This window comes from Sinohyriopsis cumingii, chromosome 4 (assembly GCF_028554795.1).
Source record: "Sinohyriopsis cumingii isolate HCF-2022 chromosome 4, ASM2855479v2, whole genome shotgun sequence".
NCBI classification, from domain to species: domain Eukaryota; kingdom Metazoa; phylum Mollusca; class Bivalvia; order Unionida; family Unionidae; genus Sinohyriopsis; species Sinohyriopsis cumingii.
Window position 1 is genome coordinate 44,590,717 of NC_142964.1, and position 21,515 is coordinate 44,612,231.

The following is a 21,515-nucleotide window of genomic DNA, read 5'->3' on the forward strand; positions in this document are numbered from 1 at the left end:
ATATGATTAAATTATGCATAATCCATTAAGAAGGACAAGTTTCTAACTTTAATTTCTTGGTTGTTCTCAACATTGCAACAGAAATAAAAATGAATGGGTAACTGTTACTATGGATTTAACCGAAGTTTGTAAAAACAACGCACCTGCATGGCAATTATAATTGACTTTACTACTTTTAGTTCTCCTCATATTTCATTTTTCAGATGAATCACACAACAGTAGGAATTAATGCGTCTGAAAGCGAATCTTACAGGTTAATCCTTCCTCTGGTGGAAACACATTTGACAATGGCCATTATATACACCTTCATTTTGGTCACCATGATTCTGCTTGGGATTACGGGAAATGCCACAACCTTGTTCTTAGCTCTGAGGGATGAACATTTTCAACAGGTTGGCCTCATTTTTATTGTTAACATGGCAGTGGCCGACCTCTGTGTTGTCATGGTTGCAGACCCGATGTGCATTGTGGGTAAGACTCTTCAAGCTTTGTAAAACCAATCATTGATAGATTCAGCATTAAGTTTAAACAATATGCATGGAGAAAGATGTTCAAAAAATGAAGATGTGGCAATTACGCATTAATGGTTTCATTTTTACATCAAAGGTTTTATATTATTCGTAATGGGATTATTATCAAAGATATGGTGGAGTAAAAAACAGAATCATACACTCAGTAAACACGACCCTCACTACTTCTTTCAGGCAAACACAACACAGGGAAACGACAAATAATAAAAACAAAAGAAAGCGTCGAAATTACTACGATTACACAACTATATCTAATGGAAGTATTTCTTTCAAAAGTTTCAATAATGCACCAGGCTGGTTTCAAATAAGTTGATAAAACGGTAATGTAGTTGGTAATGAGCTATACAAGGAGGTATACTATCACCATCTATAATATCACCATATATAATATCACCATCTATAATATCACCATATATAATATCACCATATATAATATCACCATATATATAATATCACCATATATATAATATCACCATATATAATATCACCATATATAATATCACCATCTATAATATCACCATCTATAATATCACCATATATATAATATCACCATATATAATATCACCATATATATAATATCACCATATATATAATATCACCATATATAATATCACCATATATATAATATCACCATATATAATATCACCATATATAATATCACCATATATAATATCACCATATATATAATATCACCATATATAATATCACCATCTATACTATCACCATCTATAATATCACCATATATAATATCACCATATATAATATCACCATATATAATATCACCATCTATAATATCACCATATATAATATCACCATATATATAATATCACCATATATAATATCACCATCTATAATATCACCATATATTTTATTTCCCAAAGTTTATTTTTCTGTACTGACAGTAATTACCACATCAAAAATTATATTGTTAAGCTGTACCAAAACCCCAGCATAAATTATACGTTATTGTGGGAGTAGTGAACAATTGAATGAATCATTTGCTTGCAATGATGGGACTGTAAACATATGACGATATCTGCGTGTGATGTCCGTTTGGAGTCTTCATAGTTAATTATACTTAGCTTTCATGTTCTCCAGCAAGATTCCTTTTCTTGCCTGGTTTCAGAACTCCAAATGTGATTGTAAGCAATTGCAATCGGTAGTATACCATATAACGTTTGACCATGGTAAGTGAAGTGTTATGTAACTGGATTTCTGTCCAGTATTTTGTCATCCATCAGCTCTATCAAGATTGATCCCCTTATTTAGCTATACTGTTCTTCTGACATACCGAAAGATTCCGACGTTACATGTGAATTACATTCTCTGTGTTAAAGTTTCTGTTTAGATCATATATATTCAATTTTGGTCTCGTAGCTGCGATGGAGGACATGTTTACCGCCATCTTATGTTGACAGGTTTTGCATCTTTTATCACCACAGAGACTATTTATGTCAGCGTAATCTTGGCTGGTGATCGGCATTTTCTTTGTTCTGACTAGGATATATTTGGGGTAATTCGGCCTGTAGTAGACTAATTCTGATTTATAATGACATTTAACATTCATGTGCCATAAGTTTCACGATCGGCCAGGTTTTCTGGACTAGCTGATCTGCTTTGGAGTTGTCTGGATGATAGGGTCAGGTTAAGTGAAATTCCACCACTTTCATATTTCGTCTATGTTTGTTTGTTTAGCCGTTTGTGCTGCCTCCACTATAAATAACCTATTAAATTATACAGACAGAAATACCTCGGCGATTTCTAATCATTGTAAAGATGAGGCCATTTAGATTCGAAAGTGCGTATTCTAGTTAGAAACAATTTCATACTGTCAGCACTCATTGCCAAGCACTCATACAACAGGGTTCCAATTCACTCGGCCATGCGCTTTTACCCATAAAAGCAAGGAATGCAATGGAAAGAAAGGTCCACGCAACATACTCGCTCTTGGGGTGGGGGAGACAAAGGGTCTAAAATGGGTTATGATCTAATCTTGAATTTATGAAACGAGTTGAACACTTTCCAGTCTAGAAATTATTCACTGAGTTTCATAAATTTAATATTAACGCATAATCCTTTGAGATTATGTTTATCAGATAGTTGATTTTTTGTGTCGTAAGAGTTTGTATTGAAAGTAACATGAATTTCGGCATTATTAAAATTTGGCTCAGGCACTTTGCCTTTCAATTCTTCAACCTGAAAACTTAGTCTTAAATGTGAGTTGAATCAGTAATCCACAAATGAGAACCAGTAGCACTTAAAAGTAAATTTCTGTATTAATTTTTACTCAAAGTGAAACTGCCGTTCCAAAAATATTAATAAATGTACAAGGACAGCACCCTCTTTCAACACTGACTCTCCACTGGAAATTCCAGTGATGTCACAGTTCGCTGCTTAGAGTAGCTGACACGCCATATACCTGGATTTGACTGTTTACATTGTTTTCACCTACAGTGTGTTGATTTCACTAAAGTAGAATTCCAGTTGTTTAATATTCGTGTGTAAGAGTGATTACTAGAAACAGAAATTTACAAAAAAATGTGACGTGAATAATAGTGTTTCAAAATGTAATGCTTTCTGCATTATTTGATTGGAATAATGTTGTAGTTTGATAACGTTCTGTAAGTTCGGAGACTGGCATTTGTCAACTTTCTTTTCAAAATAGACGTGAATTTATTTATTCCTAAAGGTTGATATTTAAACTACGCCTGTTATGGAGTTAATATGGCTTTTAGCAGTGCCGGAATTAGGCCTTCCAGGGCCCTAAGCATTGAAAATAGTATGGTGCCCTTGCCATCCCATAACATGTGAAACTAAAAGCAAACAATATTAAAAGCCATAAGTGTGACAAAATACCAGTGTTGTCATCATTCTAAATCAAAATACTCGCAGATCGAAAACGGTCATATATAATTCATTCAGTGTTATCACCAACAATTAATCTGATTGGCTGGTGGCCTAAGCTCGTGCTTACTGTGTAATCCCGCAATGGGTTTTGAGGTTGGGGTGCCAGTGAAAAATTCGGAACTGCAACGCACTCATGTTGCAGTTTTACATTTGCACTCCCAAATCCACTTTCTATTGATCAATACTGTTGTAAACAAGCCCCTGTGTGATAAATTGGCCACATCCCAACAGATGTAACTTTTTTCCCCCAAGTCCCTTGGGCAGTCAATTCTAAAGATGTCCACTAAATTGTTGATAGTGCTACTAAAAACAAAGTTCCAGAAAGCGGGGTAAGGAAACCTCCCACGGTCGCAGCCAATCAGTAATAAGAATAATGTGCAAAAACTTTTCATTGGCTTATTTGGACCAATACGATTCACATAAACCACCCACACACTATGTAAAGTTTAACAACTATATGTATTTTATTTTCTCGTCTGTTATAGTAAGGACGGGAAAGGAATGAAAACTGTTTGAAGACAACCATGTTATTCCAGACAAAAGGAAAGAATAAATTCTAAACACTTTGAAACCCAACAAGAAATCTAAAAACTTTTAATGAGACTAGTTTTCTTTTTAAAAGAATATATAGACATGTCTCCAACCTAATGCATTTACCGTTCAACCAAAAATGCTTGTCGTGATGGGAACTCAATAATGCCTTTTCAACTATTATGATATACATTTCGTATTTGCTCGATATTTTCTAAGTAAATTCATTTCCTGATAACCTTTCTTGTGACTAAAATGCAGTTTTTGTACATAGAATTTCAGATTCCTTTTATCACACATACTTTTTACAAAACGTCTTTACATTCTTTACTTCCTTTTGTATATATTGAAATAATAAGATTTGGATCTTAAATCACTAAAATCTCTAATCAATATTCCATTTAGTTCATCCTTGAAAATAGTGTGTATCTTTTTGTTTATTTCTTGTAATCAAACACTTTGCCTTTTTGATATTTTCCGTTATCGTAAATGTATGTTTTCTTTCATACAGCCTTTCAAGCGTTGCCCGAGCAGAAACGAATAATATATAATTTCCCGTCACTAGTACTCTCGTGTTATCATCTTATTTTCCATTTTTCAACTTCTTCAGCAAAAGGCATTTACAGCTTTTATCACGTTTTGTATTTTTTCAGTCTTATTTCTTTGTACAATTGTTTCGTGATCCTACCCAAACAGTTGTAAAACATGTAAATGCAGTCATTACCTCTGTAAAAGACTGGTTTGTAACTTTAATAATATGACATCAGGTACAAAGAAAACTTTGATGGAATGTGTTTAGATGCTTGAATTGATTGTTTCATTGCACATTCCAGTTTTGTGGTACTGTGATAATTGTAAAGTGAAAATAAACAAGATAAGTACATTTTATGTGATGCTATAATTTTCTGGCATTGTACCCATATAGTTCTTGACATTGTAACAGTATTTTGTGTTTGGAAGATTTCATTCTGTTTTGTAAAAAATTAAAGCATATTTTACAGAAGTTTCAGTTAACGACGTCTATGTATCTGTGATAAATCTTATATTCCAACGTGATGGTACCTTTAATATGCATAATCCTTTCGGAGGAGAAGCGCACCTTCTATGCAACTACCTCACTGAATTTGGGCGCCATCGATTGAAGCGAACACTATCACCGTGGTTTAGTTTCTGTCGCTCTGTCTCAGCTATTAGAACCGATGTATTTAAGTTTATCTAGATAAAGTTTTCTCTCCCTTCCAATATTTTCTAAACATTTACAAATATATCAAATTCGTTTTCAATTAATAGAGTATTACTTATCTGAACCTCATATTTTGTTGAATATTGACTGTATTTCGATGGTGCATTTGCATCATTACTTGGCGTATTGAATATAATTTCTTCGGCATAAAAAAAATATTTTTATCAACCACATTGTTTACGTTAAAAAAGGTATTTCCTTCTCAGTTAGTTGAGATAATTCAATATACGAGTTTCCTCTGAGTCTGAACTGTTGAAAGCTGTTTATTGGCCAGCGTCAAATATTAAATCCTGTCAAGGTTCCGTCTTGTATTTCTGCTTATCTTTATTCCCAATTTGGTATTAATATATCAAATAAACTTTCCTTTACATCATCCAGCTTATCTCTGTTCATAATGGAAGTGTATCCTGTTCTAAGATAGAAATGAGTGTACTCAGCTACCTCCACCCTTCTAGGGGAGTCAATACGTCTGACTGATCTTTCACAGAGCCAAATTGCCAAGTTTTTCGAATAATGACCTTTCAAAACTCCCCAGTGTTATTAAAAATTTCATAAACATTTTGATAGCCGTCACCGTAAAATCTGTACATGTGTTTTCGCTCAAACGAACCTCTAAGACTTTTAATGATGATCATTCACGTATATGTTATTCCTACGACCCAGTTGTTTTGCACATGCAATGCGTGTTAACGTTGTTTGCATTTTCTTGTATCGTAGAGGATACAATTGATCTGTTTTAGATACCGATGCTTTCTCATGTTATAAATAATCTTTCTTTTTTATCCGAAAGAAAGATTGAAACGGATAGCTTAGAAATGCGATTTTATTACCATCCGGCGCATATCTTACTAACATTGCAATTAGCACGAACCAATATCACAGAAAGAGACAATGTTTGATATTGTGCACAGATTTTGTTATCGATTGCCTGTTCCTCTAGTTTTTGAAACCTATGTTTTTTGTGAGCAATTATTTCAGTATAATGAATGTGATATTGTAGTGCATACAAACAACGCTACAAATAATTTCTCAGAGTGTCACTTTATCTGATGTTTTCCTTGGGCATATTATATGCAAAACAAAAGATAATTAGTCGTATGAATCCACTATTGGTCCTTGCGATATAACTTTAATTTCTATAATAATTAGGCAACAATGTTGAATATTGTGCTTTATAAAAGTATGTGTTTAGCTCAGTAACAGCGAATGGCTAAAAGTTTTTAATGATGCATCATGTTTTGAGTGTTTGACCTCGAGCACATCCGAACCATCGAGGTGTTCAATAGCTTTTGTTCTGGGCTGTATATCTTAATCAGATTGCCCGTATCTCGATGCACAAACAATGCATCAATATATACGTGAGCCCTGAGGTCAGAGTACTTTTCTTTTGTCAAAAAGTACGAGAGGTCCAGAAATGTTCTTCTAAGGGGATACGATATTTAAAATTGACAATCTGTCCCGAACTGTTATCTATATGCTACTATTCCAATCGATGTTAATGTGATATACCCATGTGTAAAATATTAAAGGTTTGGTGAAAAACTAAATACTGAGCAAATCTGTATCATAATGAAGTAACATGAACATAGAAGATGTTAGTCTGAGATTGTTTTTGTGTTCTGTCTACAACACCATCACAAACTGAACGAAGTATTAAAATTAAGATTGTAAATTGTATGCAACACTTTCCCTACAAGAATGTAGCTGTATTCCTGACGCTTTGAACTAGAAGTAACGGAAGGCGTTCATTTAAGATTCTCTAGAGCAGCAAGTTTCACTTATCAAGATCCCGTCATTCCCCCTCTGTCGCTTTTGTCTTCGTCTCCTCGTTTTCTTTTTCTTTTCCACTTCTGTCTTTTATTTCTTACTGTTTTCTTCTCATAAACGCCATTGTCATAGTCGTCATCGTTTTTGTTTCCTTCTGTGTGTGTCTGTGTTTGCATGGGCTTGTGTGTGTGTGTGTGTGTGTCTGCGTGTGTGTGATTTGGATTTTTAACATAACTTTAAAAATCTTCCAGTCATATCGCTACGATGTCTGCAGTGATGGAGTTTATAGTGATGTCTAGTATTGGGACATCATGCAGCAGACGTGTAGCATATGTCCCATCCAGTCACATTATCCTGACACCTGGCCGACGAGATCTAACACTAACCTCTTAATGCAAAGCGCCTAGCGAGGAAGCTGTTAGTACTATTTTTATAAGTCTTTGGTATGACTCGGCCGGGGTTCGAAACAGCGACCGTCCGCATATGTCCTTTGTCTTCAGTACCATCAACAAGAACATTACATGTGTGAGTTTGCTGAAAATATTGCCCTTTATTTGGCCTGAATGAACTGACATATAAAATATGTTTGGGAGTACAGATCCACTCAGTTCAACGTTTTTGTTTTTGGTTTCTTTATCAAAGATGTTTGTAGCTCATTCTTTATAAACTTTTCTTTTACCTAGAACAATTGAATAAGAATCATTTTTTCATATTCATTTTCTTCCTTTGATGATGGAAATGACTTTATGAAGAATGTAACTATTTTGCCATTTTGTGCAGCGTGTGGCGTTTGATAAATTAGATATATATATGTGTGTGTGTGTGTGTGTGTATATATATATATATATATATATATAAATATATATATATATATATATATATATATATATATATATATATATATATATATAGAGAGAGAGAGAGAGAGAGAGAGAGAGAGAGAGAGAGAGTTATAAATATACACCAGACACAACGGAAAGTGCTATCCCTGGATTCTATAGAAGAATGCTTGATAATTATAGGCATAATATATATAAAGAAAAAATACGTCTACTTACAAATAACCTAATTTGCGTCTTCTTGTCAGGAAGCATTTGCAGAACAATATCCAGTGCACCAGTGTGATATAAATATTAAACTATTATGCAACTGTTCAACGATGACGCTGAATTCCCCGTATATATTTAGATTATGCGTACATTCAGATTGTTGATAAAACTTGACTAGATTTTAATTTTATTCACGAGATCTGGAAAGAAATGAAAATGAAGTATGGCGTGTACATAACATTCCTAATTTAGTTTCGATTCGAATTTTGACTTGCAAGCAGGTAAAATCATTTCGGACATTTAGAAATGAACGTAACTAAAAAAAATTATGTTATTTTCCACAATCTCTGTTACTTATTTGAGGTTAGTTTATTTTCATTTTACAGAATTCTGACATGTTTTATTTTATATTTTATCTTGTGGTACTTAATGTCAACATTTATCGAGAAGGATTCTATTTTATTGGCACCATATAGCCACTACTGTGCTGAGATACCGAAAAATACTACTACATAACTATCTTTCTATCTTTTAGTTCATATTAACGTAGTGTCTGGTGACTGGTGTCTGCATCATGTTCATTTCATTATCTGTTTCCAGCGTTAACAGGTTAGAGCTAGGACTGGTCGGCCCGGACTGGGTGAGACATGATGCTGCATGTCTGCAGCATGATGCGTCAGCGCTAGACATCACTATAAACTGTCACACTGCAGTCATCGTAGCGATACGACTGAAAATTTGTTAAAGTCACGTTAAAAATCCAAATTACTCACAGTCATTATCTTCTTTCTTCTTCCTTTTTAGACAACCTTATCTTCAATATGACGAGGCCGAAAATGGTTAAATATCTGAAAATGTTTTTGCCCATGCGCATCATTTCTTGTGCAATTTAAATCCGATATTAATTTGGTAAATTCTCCATTACCAAACATAAGGTTTAATATTCAACCAGATTTAGTCATTTTAGCTCATTATTGTCTTTTATTCCATTGTTCTCATATCTGGTTGAAATTATTTGAGTATTAATCTCGCTGTTCCACCTTTGATTTGGAGACATCAGGCTAATTATAGTAAAAGGAGTATAATACGATAAGAAATGATTTCATAACCTAGCTAACGATTTTCTTCTCTCTTGGGGACAGTTCTTTAATAAGATTGATAAGTTTTCTTCTCAACGATAACATTTATTAATACATTTTTTAATTTAATACCACTTACATATTTCATTACCACATATTTCTAGTTCTTGCGTATTACTTTACGAAATAAAGCTTGACGGCGGGAATGATATTTCGGTGGTTTGGTTAATTGATTCCGTATGTAGTCGCTTATAAGCCGAGTAAAACTGCAAACAATATAGCTCCTGATCTACTGTAGCATAATGCTCCTGTGTTATTGGGTCTAGTGATTACTCCTTACCAGCTGCACACTCAGATCTCCCGGCAGACTGTGCGACGGAAGACCTGTTTGCAGTTGCGATTGTGTTAAACGCGAGTACAGACGGTAGGTCTCTACGTTTAAAGGTTTGTGTAACTTCATACGTGTTTAACATCATATCTGTAAACTCTCTGTAACAGGATTGACCTGAATGAATGCTTGGATCAAAGGACAACATAACACAATGATGAAATATATATATATATATATATATATATATATATATATATATATATATATATATATATACACACACACAACAAATACAGTGATTCTTTCACGCTCTAAACATACGTCTAATTCGATTACTTTATCCAAACATTCACAAATAGGAAAACAAAAATTATTCATATATTCAAATGTATGACGGTAAGATTCATACAAACTCGTGGAGTGAAAGTAAGATTTGTACAACGTCGTGGAGTGAAATTATGATTTGTACAATCTCGTAGAGCGAAAATACGATTCGCACAATCTCATGGAGCGAAAATAATATTCAAATAATCTCGTGGAGCCAAAATAAGATTCAAATTATCTCTTGTAATCAAAACGAACCAATTGTACTCAATTGAAACAACGATTAATTGAAACAAACATATGACTCTGTCATTTGTACAGCCGTACGATTCACAAATATTTGTAAAAACTTGCAAATGTGTACACTGACAAAACCACAGCTCTCCCGAATTCAAGGGTTGGCCCACACTTGTATTGGCCACGCACACCTTTCTTGGATCCACCATGCGCACAAGTTTACAAATTAGCAGTTTCGTCTTTGTATGGTCTTGATGGTTACATCATCTTCCATATCCATATAGACACACAGACGGTCAGACAGACAGCCTGATATACCCGCACACATATACGCACCGAAAGCACACAGTTCTCCTAAATTGGGTTGGCTCACTTGTATTGGCTACGCCCACCCTTCATGGATCCACCATGCGCACAGACATACGTATAGACATTCGTACAGACAGCTACAGTAAAACCAAACTGGTCATACCAACAGGTACGGAATTAAAATCTATAGATACAAGCTGCTAAATTAAACCCCTAGTAGCAATTTTTACAATTCTAAAGTTCACAACGTTTCAAAATCGGTTAGTAGTAGAGGCATCATTTCACGATACAACATTAAAAACTGAATATGTTTTACATATCAAATATTGTACCAGCACTTAATTTAATAGGACCAATAAATCATGGTCCTAATTCGTGCAGTAAGAAGACTTAAAAATTACATAAGTCATATTGTTTCTTGTTGACCTATCTTTTTCATAACTTGATTAAAACAATTGTGACAATTCAGCCTCTGACCTTTTAACCTAGATATGTTTCATAACTGTAAAAATCAGAATTGTGACTTCTTGTCCTTTGACCCTTCATTCTTACAATCTGGTTTATTTAAGTCACTATCTCCTCTCTCGCACTCGTTGCACCATTTCAGTAATTCAAGGGGGGGATTTTTTAAATACTTTAAAGTTTTCTCTTACCAGGTCATTTAAAAATGCATCATTCGCAGGTTTATAGTGTTAGGTGCACTTTATCTGAAAGACCATAGCTGGAGATGTAATATCTGGAGCATTTGTCAAAAGTATTCCGCATTTCTCATTCGCAGCTATAAGGTTTCATCATTTCGTTTTATTTTTTATCCAAAAGCAGCTTTTATGATCGTTGAGTGAGTTGGTTCGTGTTTTTAAAGCAATTGATCAAGTCTGAAATTTAAGGACCGGACTCGATCTGTTCTACTAAAATGGTAATAACTGGGAAGAAGACTTAATCTGCATTGCCCAGGGATTATATTTTAGTAACTTCCTGATCGTGTTAGTCGTTTGTAATTTGAAATTACTTTTATCCGTTTTACTATAAAACATCATTTATCTACAAACATAAGCTTTGCAGTTGACAGGACTGCTTGAAATAATCGCTGGTATTCAGAACCAACACGTAGAAAATAACCGTCTCTCAGGCAAACAACAAAGGTGAATTAGCACCTTAATGGAGGACTGTCACGTGATATGAATACAGAGACAGTTGTTAGATGTTGACCTCGGTACAGTTTTAAATGATATTTAGCAAATAAATCGTTTGTTTCTTTGTGAGACAACTTACATGTCTGTTCATCTATATAAAAAAATCATGACTGTAGTTAAATGTAAGACTCACAGGAAATATAAATCATTAAATTCTCTATATATTGGTACATTCAGTTTTGATATGTCTCGATTTTAAAAAATGTATTAAAAATGCCATGGTTTTGAAGTGACGTCCTCTTTGCCATGCCACTTGTAAGAACTAGAGAATATCTCGCGGAACAATGTTTATTTATATGATCTCAGTTATGGCCTGACGTTTCAAAAGATTACTAACACTTTATCAGCTTGTAAATAAGTATTTCATTATCTATAAAAAAATATATACTGAAAAAGATTAATTCGAACTATAGGACTTTTATAATATATATTTTGAGAATGGCATTGCTGCTATTCAATAATCATCATCTTGTTTTAAGTGAGCATGCTAAATTTGGGACAATCATCGAATAGTAATGGTTTGAAAACAGCTGATGAGGGCAACTGATTGTAGAAGTAAATTTGAATCGATCGAGAAAACGTTCACTTTAAGAATATCTTAGCTAATCAGATCATAGTTTGCCAGATACCGAGTTAAAAAAAAAAAAAAATCTAGGGGCTGCAGAGGTAGAAATCTTAAACGAAATCAAATCTTACAAATATCTTGAAGTTCAATGTTACAATAAAGCCTTATAAAATGCGCCAGGGATCTTGTATGACTGTTTAAATTGACCCTTCGATATCGATGCAAGAAAGGAAAAGAAGCGACGTGCATTGAAATTTCGAAAGTGATATCACCACTGTGACGATAAAAGTGACATCACTACTGTGGTGATAAAAGTGGTACAATTTTTCTCCCACTGATATATTTCAATATCTCAGTATGAAATAAATGATACATTGAGATAATCACATGTATGGGTTAAATGATCACAAAACTTTCCACATAATGGCACAGGAAACCGTGCCTTGGACGAATTATTATCAATGGCAGTATCTATCCAGTTTTTCTCTCCGGATCTATATTATTAAAAGGAAGCAAAGTGTACACTGCTAATTAAGATTTTTAAAATTTTAAAGCCTTAATCTTTAATTTAAAATTGATTAATTGATAACTCTTTATCGAATAAACACAAATAATGCTGAATGGTTGTAAATGTAAAGCTGTTAGATTTAAGGCACGCATGTGCTACTACCTCCATTGCGTGGCCAGAGACCGATTTTTAAATGAAGCTGAATGATAGAAATGTAATAAGATAAAACCAGGTTGAGACTGCGTATGCTCGGTTTAAAACCCAACTAACTGAAACATGTCTTTTCAGGTGTCTTTGGGGGACAAAAATGGTTTTCAGATCGACCTTTCTTATGTCAAGTCGTAGCCTCGTTCTGCTTGACAGTTTGCTTCTGTTCGCTTCTTGGTCTTTCCGTCCTCACGCTGAACCGTTACGTCTACGTCTGCCACAAGGACAACTACGACAAAATCTTTTCCCGCACAAAATCGAGAGTAATCTGCATCGCAACATGGATCCTAGCTTTCGTACTGGAGATGCCGAATTTCTTGTATGATGGTGGTCATACGTTCGACAAAAAGAATCATCAATGCATATGGAACAGGTCGGGAAATTTTACATATACCCTGTTGGTTTCGGCAGCCTTTATTTGTGGGCCTTTTATATTGATAGGGTCATGTCTACTCCGTATGTTTGCTAAAATCGTCGCCAGCAAAAGAATCATCAACAAGCAGTGCAACACGGGACATTTAAGGTGAGTAGTGAAAGTGTAGAATTCGAATGTTTCATGATCAACCAATGGAATTAGCAAATGCAACTTTGTAAAAGATCAGTCGTTTAAAATAAAATATTCAATCCACTTTGTATATTTTTGTGGATCGTGGAAGAAGACACGATTCGAGAATTTGCTCAAATTAAAACCCTTAACAACGTTTTTTAGAATTGTGACTACATGGGAAATTAAAGCAACAGTTTATCTGCTGAATATATACGGTTTCGAGAAAATGTAATCTACATTCCGTCTATTTAAATTCTCATGCTCCACAAATTATATAATAATTTTCTGTTCACAATGAAAATATCGATTGTGAATTTTGCCACTGTGCAGAGTGTATTACATTATCTAAATTAGAGATACGGTTCCTTGTTCCAAATATACAGCTGGTACACTCAACATGATTATCAGGGAGATTCCAAACCAAGGAAATGACAGCTTACGAGTAATCATGACACTTGAGAATAATTTTACATTAGAAATTTAATTTCCTTAAACGAGTTATTTTTAATATAGAAAGTTCGGTTCTTGCTGAGGGATAGATTAATAAAATAACTACTGTAGGTTTCTGACTTTTGTAGATACATCTAACTGAGCAGACGGGTTGTAGGTAAGGACTTGACAATATGTTACAGCAGACGATTATCAAACACCACAATGACCACATACTATTTCTTGGCTTATGTTTGCGTAAAATGAAAGCAGTAAGAAAGCTTTGATTGACGTTTTGTGAACGTAGCCTGGAGTTGCATATGTGTGAGAGCTGATTCATCTGCTAGGTCGCTGAAGTATTTTCTCCAATCCATCTTCCTTTCAAGTATTGCAGTATAAATACAAGTAGGATAATTTTGTTAAAAATATTAGGCTGCCGGCTCGAAATACCTACAAAACAGTTCAGGATACATACTGCATATGCATTACAATATTCCGTACTGTTTAGATCTTTATTCTTGTGAGAGCATACTACAGAATGTATTTGGTACTGGGAGTACTTTCAGAGTTAACGCAAATGCATTTATCAATATCCATCGGTTATGGTTTCGCTCTGGGCATTTTCGAACAACTGAAAGCTGAGAGGCCACAGAGCAAACTAAGTTTCTTGCTCTACAGCTCTGTCAGTGTAGAGAAAGTTCATTTACATGTCTTTCGCCCGCATGAATTGAAAATAATTTTGACCACCGGTAGCAAAACTATGAACTGTCTGAAACGGCCGACACACGATATTTGGGCGCTCGGACATTGTACATGATATATAGTATACAACACATACAATTTGCTGTCCTGCACATACGGAAATGATTTTTCACTGCATAGGCATCACTATCTTCTGAAAGTGAACTTATAAAATTGTTAATTAAGAGTTTAATGTTGATGTTTTTAGTCTATCGTGGTATAAACTGTCAGTTGCCGACTAACACATTTGAATGTAAGATGTTTGAGTCAGCAACTGACAGCTTATACCACGATAAAATAAGGGGAAGAAAAAAAACAAAATTAAACTGTTATAATTGCAATTCTTTATAATTTTAGAGCTTTATTTAAGCGTATTCTTGCTGAGAGTGTCTGCTACATAGTTATTTATAGAAAAGGGGATTCTCCATCTGCAACGTAATACCTACGTCAACATAAATAATTGTACCAATGGTAGGCGATCTAAGGTTTTAAACATTCGACAGCATCGTCTTAATCTTTTATTTAAACTGGAATATGTTGTCTGAGTAAAGTTCCTGTTCAATATTCAAAGAAAAGGATGTGTTAGTTTGTTTGAGATATGAATGACTCTTGGATTTGACGCTCTCTTGAGTTCATTGTGACTTGACATAATCGTTATTGTCCATACACGTGAATAACCATTTTTCGTTTCTTTAAATCTATTTTCGTGTTCATTAGAAGTTTATTTTACCTACAGGGACTACTTACAAATGAAATTAGGACTATCGGTAAATGGTTATAGTGAAGGAGGTCCAGAAGTCAAACATTTCAAGACACCGACCCTGACATTTATGATGGGGAGTAGCAGGATTTTTACCCATCCATCTCCCCCACATCGTAACTTTCAAGGTTCGCGTGTTGCACTATATGACCGTGAATCCAACTGTTATAATGTTAGTCTTTGACCCCCTCCCAATCTTCCCAGTTCCTATACCCATTTACCGATAGTTTTAATTCATTTCTAAATAGCCGCAGTGAAAGTTCTATACAATGCCTCAGTGTTCGTCTTGGCAGATTTTGAGTTTGCCAGCTTTTTAAACAAATCTAAGAAAAAATTATTTATCTTCAGAAACTTACAATTTTTCTTATTTTATTATGTCAAATCAATTTATTAAATTCTTTAAATAAAATGTAAACCCACTGTTTTTTTATTTTGCTTTAAATGCATGTAGTTTGTATGCCTTTCGTTTCAGTGTTTGCATTACTTTGCACGTGACCCTATTTATAGAATGAGTATAATGTGATTCTTCGTACAACCTATACAGAAATAAACGCAACTGGGTATGGTCACATGGTTATGTTCTGACAAATGGACATCTTCCCCACAGTTATCAACTGATGCAACTGCAATTATAAAAGAAATAAATGAAACAATTTTATCGCCTTATTGTTTATAATTTACTTTTGAAGTTCATCAAGTAAAACAAAGCTATACAGGCCAGTAAAATGCTATGAAACGAACATAAGAAGTAAGGCCTGCTGAGCACACTCAAACCAAAATTAACGCTTCATTCAGGTATGAAAATAGATAAAGGTTCAAGTTCTTTGAGCATCACCAAAGAATATGCATATTTTTTATAACAAGCATTATCAGTGGGAGAAATGAGGGGATTCGTTTTCTATAAATTTTCAACGTTGCTCAAACGTGAAAATCATCAGCGAGATCTAACCTAGGTATTTACTTACAAACTGAAGGCTAGATTCAAAGCGGGTATTATGACCCGAAAAAACTAGAAAAGAAAACATTTTAACCTGCTGACAGAAAACAGTAGGGTGCAGGTATAAATGATTTTACTAAATATGCATTTTCATTAAGTGTCATTTTTGGTAACGCAGGCAATTTTACGACTTACCGACAAATAATTAAAGCGGTTATCTCAAACTTCCATGTAGTTTTCACACACACACACAAACACACACACACACAAAAACGAAAAATGTATCCATGCAATTGGATCCAGGTAGGTTGTAAACCTGTTTGACATTAAAAAATTCTCTTGAAAAAAGGGTAATAAATGTGATAGTTGTTTAGGTGTATCTGCTTTTCTGAAATATTATGACTACATCTGTGTACTTTCTTTAATTTCAGTATATGTTTCAATCATAACATGCATACAATCGTTGCAGTAGGAAATAGTGAACTTTGCATTTTTTCAATAGTGATATTGTTATAAAAATCTGCCAAGTATTTAAGAAATTCATATGTAATAAATAAATAAAGTGATATGTTCACGTCCAATCCAGGGTAAATTCCAATTCAGTCTTATATAAACTCCAATATAACCAAATCATGAGTAGTGTGTTTTATGCAAACATTCGAACGGCGACGGTAACTTCGTCACTTTGACATACTGACTAAACTGTAATATGAACTAGTGGTTCGCAAAGTGGGCGGTACCTGTCCAAGGGGGGGGGGGAATACTGAGTAGGGCGCTAAAGCTGAATATTGCTTTTTAAGGGGTAGCGTAGGGGGCGATGTGGATCACCAAGGGAGCTGTGGCCCAGAAAAGTTTGGTGACCACTGATCTCGACTTTTTTGCAGAATGAACTGCATGCATGTAAATAATTTGGCTATAATTCTACCTTAAGTATCTGCGTTCTTTGATGCAGTTCTTTTTGTTCTGCGACCCTCATGTGCAACTTGTATTGAAATATCATGACGTTTTTCTTCATGAATTCCTAAGCCACCCTTTCTTCATATAGGCAGTTTCTAGCAACTTTAATCCAAACTATGTCTACATTGTATCTCTCTCTCTATCGAAGACTATGGTAAGAATATCTAGAAACAAAACAGAACAAAACAACAAGAACACAAAAATCCCAAAGTATTTCTGATTTTCCAGAAATGTTAATGAATCTCAAGTCTTTAAGAATCCACAATGTGCTCATTTATCTCATGGCCGTCATTATGCAACTCATGACAAAGGCTCATTTTCCACGAGACTGAGATGGAATCTCTCATAGATTTTCATCTCATATTTCATTTTAAAATGTCAAGTATTAAGTCAAAGAACCGTCGCGTGCAATAGTTACACTATATCTGGATGCAATATACAATATACACAGAAGGATGGTACAAGATTTTAAAAAAAAGAATATAACATTTTTTAGGGTGAATAACAGCACATCATTAGTATAGCAACGTGATCGGGGTGCTTGTATCGCGTTTAATTTAATAGTCAACTGGCATCGGAGAATGCTCGCCCATTCGGGTCTAACCAGAAAACAGATTAAAGTTGGAACCGCTTATATTGCCAATTTGGGTCGGATACTCGTCTCGTGTATTGACAGTCCGAGGGGAGCTATTATAAGTTTGCTTTAATAGTTTAAAATGTGAAATCAGTGGACGATCAAGGAGTCACGGTACTAATTCAACTCCCATAGTAAACATATGGACAAAACCATCATATTCAAAATTCAATAACTTAAAATTTCTGGGCGCTGATGATCAGACATACATGTATCCATGCACAACTATCACTAGTGCAAGCTTCTGTGTGGAGAACACCATGTGACCCGCGGCATGTTTTTAATCTACATGTGCATGAAACACATATTATTGGTTCTGCACCAAATGAATCAAGTGCTACTTTCATTATTGAGTACTCCTAAGTCAAGCCTGTAAAACTATTAAAATTGCATCAATATAATTTTGCCTCTTTTTTTGTAATTACAAATAGAATAAGCTCTCAAAATATATTTTTACTAAAATTTTAATTTTCATAATTAACCAATTATGGATCACCAAACCCTTAAATAATCTATTATTTCTAGACTGGTTCACAGTTTTCCCGTATAATTAATACCGTGTGTCCTCAAACATCCAGGCTACGGTCTGATTACACCATTTGATTCTTTAAAACAAGCCTTATTTCATTTCAGGACGAGACAAGCACTACGGGACTCCATTAGCACAGCCAGAACACTGGTCGGCATTTTCTTTCTATTTATCATCTGCTGGACACCTTACGCTATTGTCATCGTAATTGATTTTAGGGATTTACTCTCACAAGAGGTTCATCTGTTCGTTACACTGCTTGCACATGCACATTCTAGTGCCAACTTCTTTGTATACATTCTCTGCAGTAGGTAAGTCTAGTCAGTATTTACCATGGCGAGAGAGAGAGAGAGAGAGAGAGAGAGAGAGAGAGAGAGAGAGATGATGTTGTGATGGGGTTTAAGGACAAACGGTACGAATGATACGGAAAAATGGGAACCTGCCTTGAAATGGGTGAACATAAAATATAGTATATATGGGTTTGGCTGACTAGGATTGCTCAATAATGTAAGTTATGTTGTAGGAAAAAGAATCTTTTGAGAGCTTATCCTAGTTGTAAGTGAAAACAATAGCGACATTGTTTTATTGATGGAATTTAAGTCCTTTAACAGTCTTGAGTTTGGAACATTCATTACTAAAATTAGCACCTGACTCTTTGGTGCGGAATTGAAAGCAGATGTTTCAAACACATGCAGGTCCAGAAAATGGCGCGGCTCATAGCCTTTCCTCAATACAGAAGCCGACATCAATGTTTCATCTATACTGATAAATATAGGTTTGATCATGCACACGAAAACAATTGAAGTAATTGAATTTTTAATATCATGGTGCTTGCATAAGTTTACTATGGGAATTTAATTAGTACCGTGAGTCCTTAAGGAAAGCATGATACGGTTTTAAATATTGATAAGCTTAGCTGCAAGCAAAACTTAATTATGGTGTGACATCCAGATGTATATCGGACAGAGTTCAGCAACGAACTGACAAAAGAACCACTACATGCCCTTTCTTGGTGGTGCGTTACTTTTTCAATATCACTAAACAAGAATGTCTCAGAATACTGTGATCTCTCTGTTTGCCCGATGAATGGTTCGAGATAAAACCCTTACATATAGTTAAAGCCCCACCACAAATCCGAAGAAAAGGTATGCCTGTTTCCGATCGGCCGAACGTCCATGTTTTTCGTTGCCTACTTTAGCACTTTTACCCTTCGGGGTAAAATGAAGAATGAATACAATAAAATATTCTCGAAATTGATTTGTGCATTTAACTGTCTAATTGAGATGGTTTAGCCCATTAATTGAAGTGCTTACTATATTAAATATACTAATCATTATAATATACAAAATCTTTTTGTTTTAAAATCAGAAACATCGTCGACATTGATTTCTGCATCTAATAGAGTAGGTATAGTCCAAGAAGCGTCTAGTTCATCATATATATATATATATATATATATATATATATATATATATATATATATATATATATATATATATATATATATATATATATAATACCTACCTACCCTGATTTTAAACTCAGTGCAATAGGAAACACATTTTTTGGCCTAATACTTAGCATCGTTACTCCATAATGTAAGTATACCCACCATATTTCAGTAATATAAAAGTAGAGCCATTGGACAGTTTTTATCACTTGAGTATCACCTATCCGAACCCTAGGTCCTAAGATATATATTCACGTATTTTTAAAATTTAATTCTATCTTGAGAAATACACCGTACTTAATCGCTAATAAAACGAATCCAGCAGCAAACTTCAGAGACCCAGATTTGCCATCACATAATGCACCGGCAGATATTGGTCTGTGCAGATTGTAAGGAATGATCAGTATCATAAACAACACAGATACTGATCCGCACTTTGCTACGACAGGTCAGGGTCTTTATTGTTTGCAGTTTGATTCGACTTATAAGCGAGTTAAAGTAGTTAATTAAATAAAACAGAGAAGTAAGCGGCAAATATATTCTATGGAAGAACGACCATCATGTTTTGTTTACACAGCACCCAGTATGACTGCCAAATATGATGTCACCCACCAAAGACTCCTAACATAATTGTCGAAAATATATTCTGGCCATGTCAATAAAGAAAAAAAACGGCAGAGTAATACCATTGCGTTACGGTCGTTAGAGTGGATGATACCTTAATTAGAGTGGGTGGTGCATACATAAATAGTGACAGTAACATTGTATATGTACATTCTTACTGATGAACCTTACAAACTTGGATCACCTAGGTAAGAAAAAGGAACAGTAGCACAAAATCTTAAAAAGTGCAGATTTTAAACTATTTTCAAAAGCTTCATTGGAAAAGCGCGTGTGTTATGGTCCTCTGAAAGTAAACTTTTGTTTTAGCCGTTGATTTGACGTTAATGCATATCATAACTGATTCCTATAACTGGTATTTTTCTTTGCTAGATCCAGTTATCAGTTTGGTCTCGGTGTTCAATATCCGAATGAGGCTATTCAATACCAATTCTCAAAGACATTGAAAAAATGCAAGAAACGTCAAAACCGTAAAGTATCTTTCAAGGCTAAGGGTCAATATCAGGTTGACTTCAATATCTTGATTCATTGTAGAAAAATCTCTAATATGAAGATGATGGGGCGGATTTACTTTGTTTCTAATGTGTCTCTACTTATTTATTTCAACTTCTTCCTCTTTTGCAGATCGTTCCGAACAAAGGTTCGGTCACTGTTTTCATCGGACAATTCTGTGTCACCTGACATAATAGATGATGGTGAAAGGCAATCAGTGGTTCCCAAAGTGTATCACACGACCGGAATGGTGAAGCTTAACCCCATTTCTCGTTAGAACCTTTTGCCAGCTACTTCTTCACAACTTCTACTGCCAGTGTGTAGATAGGGTTAACGTATCAGAACCTTGGCTAGTGATGATGACTTCTTCATGGCAAATTAACTCGTGGAATAATCACATTGGTGATTCTGTATATATTTGGCCGCGAATCCCAACTAATCCCATTCCCTTATTATTGCATTGCCATATACCAATGCTCCATCTGAAATCGTCACAGTAACTCCTTTGATAGGATCAAAGGAGTGGACAGAATGTTAACATAGTGCGGCATAGCTGCATGTTGAATATTTGGTTTCGAGATGTTTGTTTTGCATGCCTATGATTAGCTTGAGGTAAGCATAGGTAAACAGAATCGTAC

At 34.7% G+C, this 21,515-nt stretch overlaps 1 protein-coding gene across 1 annotated transcript; it reads left to right on the forward strand.

Annotated features, from left to right (window-relative positions):
* Positions 1–287: 287 nt before the first annotated feature.
* On the forward strand, positions 288–21,241 carry LOC149801071 (melatonin receptor type 1A-like). Its single transcript, XM_089956766.1, has 4 exons — positions 288–471; positions 12,862–13,303; positions 18,419–18,625; positions 21,010–21,241. Exons 1-4 carry the CDS (start codon positions 288–290, stop codon positions 21,152–21,154), a joined length of 978 nt encoding a protein of 325 aa, XP_089812892.1. The 3' UTR covers positions 21,155–21,241.
* The last annotated feature ends 274 nt before the right edge of the window (positions 21,242–21,515 follow it).